Source organism: Plecotus auritus, assembly GCF_963455305.1.
Source record: "Plecotus auritus genome assembly, chromosome: 7".
In the NCBI taxonomy this organism is placed as follows: Eukaryota; Metazoa; Chordata; class Mammalia; order Chiroptera; family Vespertilionidae; genus Plecotus; species Plecotus auritus.
In genome coordinates, this window is record NC_137774.1 from 177194350 (window position 1) to 177206933 (window position 12584).

The window sequence follows — 12584 nt, forward strand, 5'->3', positions numbered from 1 at the left end:
TTAACCTTACTGCCAACCCTGACCCAGCCCTAGACCTAACATGACCCTATCCTAACCCTAGCCCCAAACCATAACCATAACCATAACCATAACCATAACCATAAACTTAACCCTAACCCTAACCGCAACTCCTAATTCTAACCCAGCCCTACACCTAACATGACCCTATCCTAAACCTAGCCCAAAACCTAAGCTAAACATAACCATAACCATGAACTTAACCCTAACCCTAACCGCAACTCCTAATCCGAACCCAGCCCTACACCTAAAATGACCTAGCCTTAAAACTAGCCCTAGCCCTAGCCCTAGCCCTAGCCCTAGCCCTAGCCCTAGCCCTAACCCTAGCCCTAGCCCTAGCCCTAGCCTTAACCCTAGCCCTAACCCTAGCCCTAGCCCTAGCCCTAGCCCTAGCCCTAGCCCTTTAACCCAGAAGACAGACTGGCAGGGTCTGGCTCACAGGTGGAGGGGCAGGTGGAGGGCACAGGGACTAGGGCAGGTGTCCCAGGAAGAACAGGTGCCCTCCAGCCGCAGCACCAGCTAAGGTTCCAGACAAAGTCCAGGCTCTGGGCGGGACCATGGAACTCGGCGGGAAGGAAGCAGAGGAGGAAGTGCTGGCCGGTGGGCAGCCTCACAAATGGACCCAGGCCCAGGGTGGGACGGGCTTCGACTGGGAATCTCGTTTGAGCCTGGGGGGCGGGCAGGTACCAGCTGTGTGGCTGTGCCGGGTCTGGGAAGGCTGGTGGCTGCAGGTCCCGGGGATAGAGCCGAGGCTGTGGGCGACTCATGGGCCTGGTTGCGAGGGGCTTGGGGGCGGGGCGGGGCCCTGAGTGTGGGGAGCAGCAGGAGGCACGGGGCGAGCAGGTGGAGCGGACCCCTGCCCAGCACGCCGTCCCTGAGCAGGCCGGGTCACCTGGCTGTGTGGTAACCGCACCAGGAAACGCCTGGGGGGTGTCACCTGGGGCGTGGCCTTGAGGATCCTGAGCACAGAGGGACCCGCTCAGGGCAGTCACCGGCAGAGCTGCCTGTCGCTGGCTCTCAGCGCCCACTCCGTGGCCCGCGATGCCCAGCGCCCAGCGACCGCCCTGCACAACATGCCCTGGGATAAGGTGCAAGGCGAGCTCAGACCCCGAGGCCCAGGAGACTGGCCTCCAGTTGGAGGGAGGGGCCTGCAGGGCGCGCCTTACAGGAGAGAGCAGGGTGACCTCAGCAGAGGGAAGAGTCTGACCTCAGGGAGAGAGGAGGGTGACCAGGAGGCCAGGGGCGGCCTGGGGGGGCCGCGACCTCCGCTTTGGAGGGGCAGGGAGGCTGAGGCGCCCCCAGCAGGAAGGCCTCGGGCATCGCGGGCGGCCGCAGGGGACTGGACACCATCCGAGCAGTCTGACCTGCTTCCCTCCAACAATTGCAGGTTTCCCAGCGCTGAGTGAGGGGCTGGGGAATGCAGGACCCTCAAGTTCTGACCTCAGAAGCCATGCTCTGTCTCCCCAGCTGGGCCCGAGCCCACAGTGAGACGGTTTCAGGGCCGGCAGCTCTGACGGAGAGGATGGCCTGGGACGGGGGAAGGCGGGGGGTGGGGGGGTGGGGGGGTGGGGGTGGAGGAGGGGGGTGGAGGTGGGGGGGAGCTCTGAGCAGGGAAACCTGCCCGAGGCGGTGAGTCTGACCTGAGCCCCGATGGGAAGAAGGAGGCGGCCTGAGGCATCCTGAGAGAGGAGTTTCAAACAAAGGGCCCGGGGGCAGAGGGCCCGGGAAGAAGCCGGAATGTTCCGGGACAGAGGGAGGCAGGGAGCAGCCAGGCAGGCCCCACGATCGGCTGCAAAGGCCAGGAGCGGGGTCTGGGGTTGCCTTCTGGTTGGGATGTGAAAGCAAGGGGCCCAGGCCTCTACCGCACCCCACACAGCCGCTGGGTGAGGTGGGGGGTGGGCAGCAGGGCGGGGTGGGGGCAGGAGGCCACTGGAAGCCAGGTGGTGTCCCCACAAGGGCAGGGCGGGGGGGCAGGGCAGGCGGAGGGTCCGTGTCCCAGGGAGATCGGCAGGAGTGGATGATCCAGGTTTCACACCGCAGACGTGGAGGCTCGTGTTTAACCCCCACAACGCAGACCATCGCTGTGCCCTCCTCGGCGGGCCCCGGAGGAGGAGCCACAGGACTCGCCTGCCCTCTCCTCTCCTCTGCCCCCCACAGTGTCGCTCATTTTAATCACAGTTTACCTTGTACAGCAGTTTGGTTGGAGTTCTCTAGAGCAGCCTTAGAACAGGGCTGGGAGGCAGGAGGGGGAAGGGTGGGACCTGGGGGTGCTCAGGGCAGAGGGAGGGGTGAGCAGGCATGGAGGGTGCTCAGGGCAGTGGGAGGGGTGAGCAGGCATGGAGGGTGCTCAGGGCAGTGGGAGGGGTGAGCAGGCATGGAGGGTGCTCAGGGCAGAGGGAGGGGTGAGCAGGCATGGAGGGTGCTCAGGGCAGAGGGGAGGGGTGAGCAGGCATGGAGGGTGCTCAGGGCAGAGGGAGGGTGGAACAGGCATGGAGGGTGCTCAGGGCAGAGGGGAGGGGTGAGCAGGCATGGAGGGTGCTCAGGGCAGAGGGAGGGTTGAACAGGCATGCAGGGTGCTCGGCAGTGGAACTGCTCTGTGGGACGCTATAGTGGTGGATACGCGTCCTTCCATGTTTGTCAAACCCACAGAATGGTCAGCACAGAGTGAGCCTGGTGTCCGCTCTGGCCTGTGGGGGTGAGGACGTGTCCGTGGAGGGTCTCAGTTGTGACAGGTGCACCCTGAGGGAGTATTGATGGGGGGGGGGGCCATGCATGCGTGGGGACAGGAGGAAATGGGAAATCCCCGTATCCTCCCTCAGTTTTGCTGTGACCTTTTCTGCCATCCATAATAATAAAAGCGTAATATGCTAATTAGACCGGACGACCTTCCGGACGGAGCCGCAGCGGCTGTGAGGGCTGAGCCCTGGCGTGAATTTCGTGCATTGCCCTCTAGTTTTAAAATCAAATTCCTTCTGTACTGCGGGCAGCGAGCTCTACTGACTTCCCACTCCGAGGGCACCGGGGAGGCCCTCGCAATGTTCCCTGGGCCAGGGGACACGGAAGCATGAGGACATGAGCGTCCCCCGCAGGCCACCGCCCTGCCAAGTGCAGGTCGCGAGCGGTGCGTGAGCCACGTGTCTGAGTCACAGACCAAAGTGTCCGGGAGGCCTTAGGGCAGGAGGAGGCGCTCAGGGAGCTCGGCCCGGGTTTCTGATTCTGAGTGTTTGACAGGCACGTTTCCCGTTCTAAGAAAATGCGCGTGTTCGCAAAGGGACCGTGTTCCTGCCTCCCCTCGTTCCGGACAATGCCCACCCAGGACCAGGAAGCTTCCTCCCGTGAGCCTCCTGTGTAGCATGGACAGCACACGTACCGTCTCCCTGCAGCCCCCGCCCCATCACCTGTGCCCGCCCCCAACCCCGCAACCCCCCAGGCACTGCATTCCCAGGCAACGCTTTCCGGGAAATTCTATTTAGACAGCACAGACCTCCTTGTCCCAGAGGACAGACAGCACCGCCCGGTGACTGGGCTCCATTGGACTGACCGTGTCCGGGAGACCCTCCTGCAGCCCGAAGCCGACTGGCCTCCTCCTTCTGAGGGTGCTGCCGCTGAGAAACGAGGGGCATTTACCGTCCCTGTGAGCGAGCGGGGGCCCCGGGGTCTCTGGGCTTTGGATGCAAACAGTTGTAAGCGCCCACATTTCCTGTCCCCGGTGGCTCTACTTCCGTAACCAAGGTTCCCCGCTCGGTGCCCTCCAGCCCTGAGGTTCGACTCTTCCCAAACCCAGTCCCCTGACCCTGTTTCTGACAAGGTGGCTCAGATGTCTCGTAGGGACACGGTCAACGATGACATAAAAGAAAAGGTGGAGGACAGGGCTGGGGTTCGCCGTGTCTGGGATTTGAATGTGTGTGTGTGTGTGTGTGTGTGTGTGTGTGTGTGTGTGTGTGTGTTAAAATATTTTTGTATTGATTTCAGAGAGGAAGGGAGAGGGAGAGATAGAAACATGAATGATTAGAGGAAATCACTGATCAGCTGCCTCCTCACTGCGGATGGAGCCCACAACCCGGGCCTGTGCCCTGACCAGGAATCAAACCGTAACCTCCTGGTTCACAGGTCGATGCCCCCAGCAGAGCCAGGCGGCTGGGCTGCGTGTGTATCTTCATCCTCATCACTGTCAGCTGCGGCCCTGCAGCTCCGCAGACCCGGCTGCCTGGCCTTCGCTCACAGAAGCTGAGCCCGCCTCTCCGGCTGCGCCGAGGAGTCCCAGTGGCCCAGGCCCCTGTCCTTCACCAGGGGCCGTGACCTGACATTTCTCAGATGCTGCTTCTGACACGAAGTCCCTTTTTGTCCCGAGATAAGCCAGGCAGACACGGCAGCCGGACCGCCGAGGAGGGGCAGCTGCCTGCTCACTGCAGGCCCCGCAGCCCTATAAATAGCGTCCGCTGTCAGCCGTGACAGGCAGGCGGGAGGTGGGGCGCGCTCAGCCTGGCGGAGCGCTTGCATCGGGGTGGGTCATAGCAGAGAGCTGCCCCTGCTCATCGCAGCAGAGGCGGCTGCAGGCGGGGCAGTGAGGGCCTGGGCAGTGAGGGCCTGGGCAGCGAGGGGCCTGGGCAGCGAGGGGCCTGGGCAGTGAGGGCCCTGGGCAGTGAGGGGCCTGGGCAGCGAGGGGCCTGGGCAGTGAGGGGCCTGGGCAGCGAGGGGCCTGGGCAGTGAGGGGGCTGGGCAGCGAGGGGCTGGGCAGTGAGGGGCCTGGGCAGTGAGAGGCCTGGGCAGTGAGAGGCCTGGGCAGCGAGTGGCTGGGCAGTGAGGGGCCTGGGCAGCGAGGGGCCTGGGCAGCGAGTGGCTGGGCAGCGAGGGGCCTGGGCAGCAAGGGCCTGGGCAGTGAGGGCCTGGGCAGCAAGGGCCTGGGCAGTGAGGGCCTGGGCAGTGAGGGCCTGGGCAGTGAGGGCCTGGGCAGCGAGGGGCCTGGGCAGCGAGGGGCCTGGGCAGCGAGAGGCCAGAGGGGACACTGCCCAGCCGTCCCCGCCCACGATGGCACAGGTCATCCTGAGGCACCCCATCCACACGCCGGTGCGCTACCAGGAGCAGTTCGAGGCGAGGGGCCTGGAGGACTGCCGGCTGGACCACGCTTTGTACGCGCTGCCCGGGCCGACCACCGTGGACCTGGGCCGAGCCGGGGCGGCCCGCGCGCCTCCCGAGGACCCCGCGGCGGAGACACCGCCCCCCGAAGGCCCGGCGCGCTTCCAGGTGCTGCTGGACGTGGTGCAGTTCCTGCCGGAGGACATCCTCATCCAGACGTGCGAGGGCTGGCTGCTGGTCAGGGCGCAGCACGGCGTCCGCATGGACGAGCACGGCTTCGTCTCCAGGGGCTTCACCCGCCAGTACCGCCTGCCCCACGGCCTGGGCGCCGGGGACCTGTCGGCCGCGCTGGGCCACGACGGCATCCTCGTGGTGGAAGCCCGGCGTGGGGCCGGGGCCCAGTGAGACCCGCGGCGTGGGTGCAGCCACGCGGGGGGTCCCGGCGCAGCCCACGCGGGACTCCGTGTGCAGCGGTTTGGGTGAAGAGTCACCGTGTGGACGTGGCGCTGGTAGGTTGCGCGTGTCTGTTCTCACGCAGCGGCGCCATCACACGTGTTCGCAGGGCTCCAGGCGATGCTCGGCCGACACGGAGAGCTGGCGGCTTTGGAGCGAGTGGGTAGCGCCGGGGACTCGGACTGCCTTCATCTCCCGCAGCCGGCACCGTGGGGCCGCGAGCCACCGGAGGGAGGCGGGAGCGCCCTACGTGGACACTGTGCATCGGGAGGTTTGCCCCGCGCCTGGCCAGCCTTCCTCTCGGGCGCGTTAGGTCCAGCGGCGGCGCGCAGTCTGCCGGTGAAGACGCGGCTTGGAATCGGTGGGGAATGTGTGTCTGACTCTGCGCTGTCACTCCTTACCCTCGTGTGGCATCTGAGATATAAATCTTTCTTCCAAATGTCCCACAGATGTGCCTGTTCTTTTCCTACACGGGAGCGTACCTGTCGGTTAAGCGGGGCACATTCTGTGGGCACCTAGGAGCTGGGGGGAGAGGTGCTGAGTCACCCGCTGTGAGTGCACATTCACATCGGGAACCAGTCACAGCACAGGCCTCCAGCTGCCCCTGAGCAGTCCGGTCCCAGAAGGACAAGCCGTGGGTACCGCCCTGCACACAGGACTTTGACAGGTGGGGGGGGCGAGGGCACCAGGTGCTGGGCACACGGCCCCGGCCGCGCCACACGGAGGTGGGGTTAGGGATCGGCTTCCGGGATGTTGGCCTGGACAGCTGGTCAGTGACATTCCTACGACCCCACCCCGCGTGGCCACCGCCCACGGTGCTGGGGGTGCTGCTGGTGCCTTGGGAAGAAAGCAGATCTCAGAGCGGGGGCGGGGAGGGGGCGGGGAGGGGAACTGGCCTGCCAGCCGCTGCTGTGTGCCCTTCCCACCCCAGCTCCAGCTCGAGGGACGGACTCTCCTGTCTGTGATGTGTCATCCAACCCAAGCAGCTGCCCAGCAAACCAGGTGCCGGGGTGTGACATTTCATCCAGGCCTCCCCGTGGGGCGGGGCGGGGGGGGGTGCGGGGGAGCTGGGGGTAGGGCGCCAGGCGGGCGGGCTCACTGGGGTGAGGGGGGGCTCGGGCTCCCACTGGGACGCCAGCCGCGGGGAGACGGAGTGAAGGCTCTGGCCACGTCCGCAGCGCTCTGGGAGGCGGGGCCGCGTGGAGAACAAGGGAGGGGGACGAGAAGGTCCACGGGATGTGACCAACGCAGCGCCGGCCCCAGAGCCACAGGGAGGGGTGAGGCCACAGTCTCACGGCCCCCCCAGCGCCCGCACTGCCTGCCAGCCACCGACGTCACCACCAGTCGTCGGGTTCTTCCTTCTCTGTCTCGGAGTTCCACGTTTCCCTTCCTTTCTTTTAAGTATACATTTCAGAGCGGAAGGGAGGGTGAGAAACATCGGTGATGAGAGAGGATCACTGATGGGCTGCCTCCTGCACACCCCACACTGGGAATCGAACCCGGGACCCTTCAGTCTGCAGGCCCATGCTCTATCCACTTAGCCACACCTGCTAGGGCTGGAGTATCACGCTTTCTATGCTCACCTCCTCGTTCTTTCCTGCTGGTCTTTAAGGCGTTAAAATTTAAACATTGTTAGAAAATGTGTAGGTTAAAAGCACGTTTTAAAGAAACCAATCCTATATAAAAAAGAGGTAATATGCAAATTAACCCTCACACCCTCACAAGATGGCTGCCTACAACCAGGACAGCAAGGGGGTTAGTGAGGGATGACCAAACGACTGAACAAGCAGGCTGCGTGGGGTGACCAGGCCGGCGGGGGAGGCCGTGAGGGGCGACCAGGTCAGCAGGGGGGCAGTTAGGGGCGACCAGACTGGCATGGGGGGCAATTAGGGGTGATCAGGCCAGCACGCAGAGGCAGTGAGGGGCGACCAGGCAGGCAGGCAGGCAGGTGAACGATTAGGAGCCAGCAGTCCAGGATTGTGAGAGGGATGTCCGACTGCCGGTTTAGGCCCAGGATCAGGCCTAAGCTGGCAGTCGGACATCCCCCGAGGGGTCCTGGCTTGGAGAGGGTGCAGGCTGGGCCGAGGAGACCCCCTCCACCCTCTGCATGAATTTCGTGCACCAGGTCTCTAGTAAAACTATAAAAACGTAGACATTTAAAATTATTCACCGTTTCCTCACGCTCGGAGGATGACTAGACTCTCAGTCCCACCACCGTGCCCTCCCGGCCTCTGTTCCCGCTCCTGTTCGTCTGGCCTCTCACTGCTGAGAGTGAGAAGCCCACGCTCACCGCCTCTGTAACCCTCTCGCTTCCTGTGGCCCAGTTTCCTCCAATTCCTTCACTCCCGCATGAGACTTAGAGAACATTCTAGACGCGCAGGGTCCTCTCCGCCACAGCGAGGGTTCCAGCAGCCACCGATGACGGGACAGCGTTGCAGCAAGTGGCTATTCTAAACGGATTGGCTCCTGCTCATTTCCTCCCAGCGTCACACAGCGCCCCGTCTGATGTACTCACAGGAGGGCCCCCTCCCTCCGGGGGCCCAGTCTGGCAGCCGGGGAGGGAGGTCCGTTCAACAGCCCGTCCCTCCCTCCCTCCCTCCTCCCGGCTCGCCCACAGGCAGGCGCCAGGCACCCCGACTTTATCTCGCTCTCCTGGGGGTGGCCCGACATTTTTAACTAGTTCCCTGTGCCCGAGGCTTCATCTGCCCCGGGGTCACCTGAGACATTTTGGGGAAAGGGTGTGGGTTTCTTTCCATTCCCCAAGCTGCTTGGAACCTTCGCTCATCTCGAGAGAAGGCACGTGCTCAAGTATCACACACGCGCCTCCATGTCCCACCTGTGGCCGTGGCTCTGCGGCTCTGAACGTCTCCGTCCAGGTCCCGGACCCCTGAGCTGGTCGGCACTCGCGTCTCGGCAGGAGCGGAGACCTGGGTCTCCTGACGGCGCGGAGGTGGCCCTGGCTCCCGTCAGACACAGCTGCCGAGCGAGGAGCAGCAGCCTCAGGCCCGGGCCCAGGCCCGAGGCCTTTCTGTCCACAGGTCTGTCTGGCCGCCTGGCCGACCGCCGGCACAGCCGCCGCGGTAGAACTGGTCTGAGCGGCCGATGGAAAACCGGATGCTGCGGCTCCCAGGGGCTTCCAGTTGATGGAATTAACTCGATTATTGACCAACAGAATGGAGTCGTAATGTAAAAACGAGTCTAAACGGAGGAACAGCTGCCGTGCGATCCCAGCCGAGAGGGGCGACGGCCTGGCCCCCGCCCAGGGCACTCCTGGCTTGGCGGTCCCTGATGACAGCTCTCCGGAAACGAGTGTTTGAAGAATGTGGGGAACAGATAATGTTTCCAAGTCTCCGTGTATTTCCCCCACCCAGACCTTTCAGCTCTGTGACTTTTTAAAAATATATACTGCCCTAACCGGTGTTGCTCAGTGGATAGAGCGTCGGCCTGCGGACTGAAGGGTCCCGGGTTCGATTCCGGTCAAGGGCATGTACCTTGGTTGCGGGCACATACCCAGCGGGGAGTGTGCAGGAGGCAGCTGATCGATGTTTCTCTCTCATTGATGTTTCTAACTCTCTATCCCTCTCCCTTCCTCTCTGTAAAAAATCAACAAAATACACACACACACACACACATATATATATATACATATTTGTTATTGATCTCAGGGAGGAAGGGAAGGGAGAGATAGAAACATCAATGATGAGAATCATGGATCTGCTGCCTCCCGCACACCCCACTCTGGGGATCTAGCCAGCAACCTGGGCCTGTGCCCTGACGGGGAATTGAACTGTGACCTCCTGGTTCACAGGTGGACGCTCAACCGCTGTGCCATGCGGCCGGGCCAGCTCTGTGACTGTGTACGTCACCGACTGACAAAGAAACGCCTTGCAGGCGGCGGTTACAGAACAGAGAAGCCGCCGTCCCGCGTGCAGCCTGCGGTCGTGGCCGATGGCCTGCGGTCCTAGTCACCCCTCAGAGACGACGTTCGGCAGGTCCGTCATGGGGCAGGGTGTGCGTCCCCAGGGCGAATCCGGGAGCCTGTTCTCCGTATCGTTGGTACCGTCAGCCCTGAAATTCAGTTTCCCATCTCCCGTCTGAACAGCGCGTCAGCAGCGATCGCACAGCCCCCGGGGGGAACTACGAGGTGTCATCGTGAACGGTCGTAAGCGCGTCGCGCCTCAGTGAACGGCTCAGCTTCAGGCAGCGCTGGGCTGACCCGCATCCACACCGCGCGTCCAGCGCGTGCCTGATCAGCTCCAAAGGCGGCGTGACTGAGCACGGGCGATGAACTCGGGGCTCATCGCTGCCCACTCAGGCACGCTTGTGGAAAGAGGGGGCGTTCTTATAGCCCGATTCCACACCAGAAACATACTGTCAAGACCAGCCGTGGGCAAACGACGGCCCACGGGCCGGATCCGGCTGTTCTATCCGGTTCTCTTGCTCTCCCCTCCGCTCCTTTACTTTGAATTTATATTAGTTCACACAAACACTCCATCCATGCTTTTGTTCCAGCCCTCCGGTCCAGTTTAAGAACCCATTGTGGCCCTCGAGTCAAAAAGTTTGCCCACCCCTGGTCAAGACCCACAGGCCTTGCGGGTAACCGCGGCTGCTTTCCTGGGCCTGTGCCCTTACATCACGGTCTCCCAGGACAGGAGAGATGAAGGCCGCCCGTCAAAGGCCGAAGCACACTCCTGCATGAAACACACAGCCTGTGGCCCCAGGCCCCTCACACGACCCCGCTGGCCGCATCCAGGTGAACAGGGCGCGGCAAACTAGACCACGTGGCAGCAAAAACCAAGCACCTACACACCTGATACCAGTCCAGGGCGCGGACTTCTTTCCCTTAAATGTCACATTGGAAAATGACAGCAGCCAACACAGCAATGGCCGTCCGGTGTGAGTGGATTAGATCTACCTTTTGTCAGACAGGCAACAAATATAACGTATTTTCTGTGTGTTGCAGAATGTTAGTAATCCTATCTCATAAAGAGGGAATATGCAAATTGACCATCAGTGTCACAAAGATGGCGGCACCCACAGCGGAGGCCGAGTTCCCGTAACGAGCCTTAACGAGCAATCAGCAGGGACCTGAGGCTGTGCCCCCCCCACCCAGTGGGGCTTGACAGGGGACCTCAGGCTGCACCCCCCACCCAGCAGGGCTTGATGGGGGACCTCAAGGCGCACTCCCCACCCTGGCCCAGGCCGGGGGACCTCAGGCCACACCCCCCACCCCAGCACTGAAGGACCTGAGGCTGAGCCCCCCATCCAGTGGGGTTTGACGGGGGACCTCAAGGCGCACTCCCTGCCCCGGTGCCGGGCCAGGAGACCTCAGGCCGTGCCGCCCGCCTTGGCGCTGGGCCTGGGGACCTGAGGGTGCGCTGGGGGACCTGAGGCTGCACCCCCCACTCACTGGGGCTTGACAGGGGACCTGAGGCTGTGCCTTCCCCAACCACCCAGCAGGGCTTGACGGGGGACCTGAGGCTGCACTCCCCACCCAGCGGGGCTTGACGGGGGTGGGGCCAGCCGGGTCTGGGTCTCGCGTGATTTTGAGGTGCTGCAGGTGGGTGGGGACTTAACTCTGGGTCCCGTGGTGCGCCCCAGACTCTGACAGGAGGAAGGTTTTCATATACATTTTACTGATTTTCTTTCATCTCTGACACTTCTATTATAGAGAAAGGGCAAATAGCAATATTAAAATATTCCCTCTAATTAATCCCCTTTTAAGGTACACGAATTTCGTGTCCCGGGGCCACTAGGTAATTTACGATGAAAAAGGTTGAAAAATCACTGCTCTAACCGGACGCAAAGCAGCACAGGGCTTCGCCCAGATACAAGACCAGACAGCGCCCTCTAGTGGCAAACAGGCAAAGCGCCTGGAGGCCTTTTTTTTTTTTTTTTAAATTTAGGATTCAGACTAAAATTGATCACAGCAACACAATGCAAAGCTACAGAGGTGGAACACTAAATAGCAACTGGACAGGATGTCAACTTTCACGCCATCTTGTAGAGCCACAAAATAAAGGAAAACACCCTTATCTATTATAACACAAATTGCAGTGCACTCCTCTGAGCCAGAGAACCATCCGAGCCAGAAACCGCTTTCCTCTTCCATCGCCTGTGAGTCCCTTGGACCCCTCGTGACCAGCCCTGAATCGGGAAGCGACGTCAGCAGTCCCGTGGGGCGAACGGACAGGCCTGTCTCCGGGTTCGCAGAGCAGCCAGGGCCGACCATGTGACGGGATTTCTGTTTTTAGAGAAAAGGAAGTTTTTAGAAAAAAGCATCTTCCCCACAGATGTTCTGGAGGCACGCGCTGTCATCTACAGAACGTCCATGAACTTCACACGGACCGGGCTGCTCCCTCTCGCTCCTGGACTCTCTCGCAATCTCCGTCTGACCGCCTTCAAGTTCAGCCAGGGCAGCGGTCCAGAGGGGTTTCACCCTCAGCGTCCCGCTCACTGACCACGGGGGCGTTATGCCTCGTCCGCGAAGCAGCGGCGCCCCTACCGGCTGCTTTGTAGGTGTGTGCCCAGGATGGGTTAAGCCAGCCGTGGGCAAACTACGGCCCGCGGGCCGGATCCGGCCCATTCGGCTGTTCTATCCGGCCCGCGGAGCCCAAAGAGCGGAGGGTTCTCTTGCTCTCCCCTCCGCTCCTTCATCAGCAGCAGTGTTAACATGGCAACGTCGGGAAACACGGCCGCAGCTCCTTCTTCTGAGTGGGCGGATTTATATCCCCATTCAGTAGAAGGAACAACCTCTCAATCTTCCAGAGGCTCCTTGTAATGCCCGCGGACGCGTCCCCCGACATCACCCTGGGAATGCGGAGACACGTGATCGTGGTGATGTAGGGAGACACGCCCCTGGAGAGCACAGGATCAGAGCATTAGCTAAAAAGGAGACCAACAACACTGTTCCCACTGAAGGTGATGTTTTAAAGACCAAAAACCTTTCAACCCAGTCTACATTGCCATCTACATCTACGTCCCGGGCATCATTTGAAAGTTGCACTAAAGAAAATGTTTAATTTACTGTTTACACA

The 12584-nt window shown here is 61.8% G+C and overlaps 1 protein-coding gene across 1 annotated transcript; it reads left to right on the plus strand.

Moving 5' to 3' along the window:
• Positions 1-4730: 4730 nt before the first annotated feature.
• On the plus strand, positions 4731-5984 carry HSPB3 (heat shock protein family B (small) member 3). Its single transcript, XM_080678749.1, has one exon. It carries the CDS (start codon positions 5047-5049, stop codon positions 5497-5499), a length of 453 nt encoding a protein of 150 aa, XP_080534875.1. The 5' UTR covers positions 4731-5046; the 3' UTR covers positions 5500-5984.
• The last annotated feature ends 6600 nt before the right edge of the window (positions 5985-12584 follow it).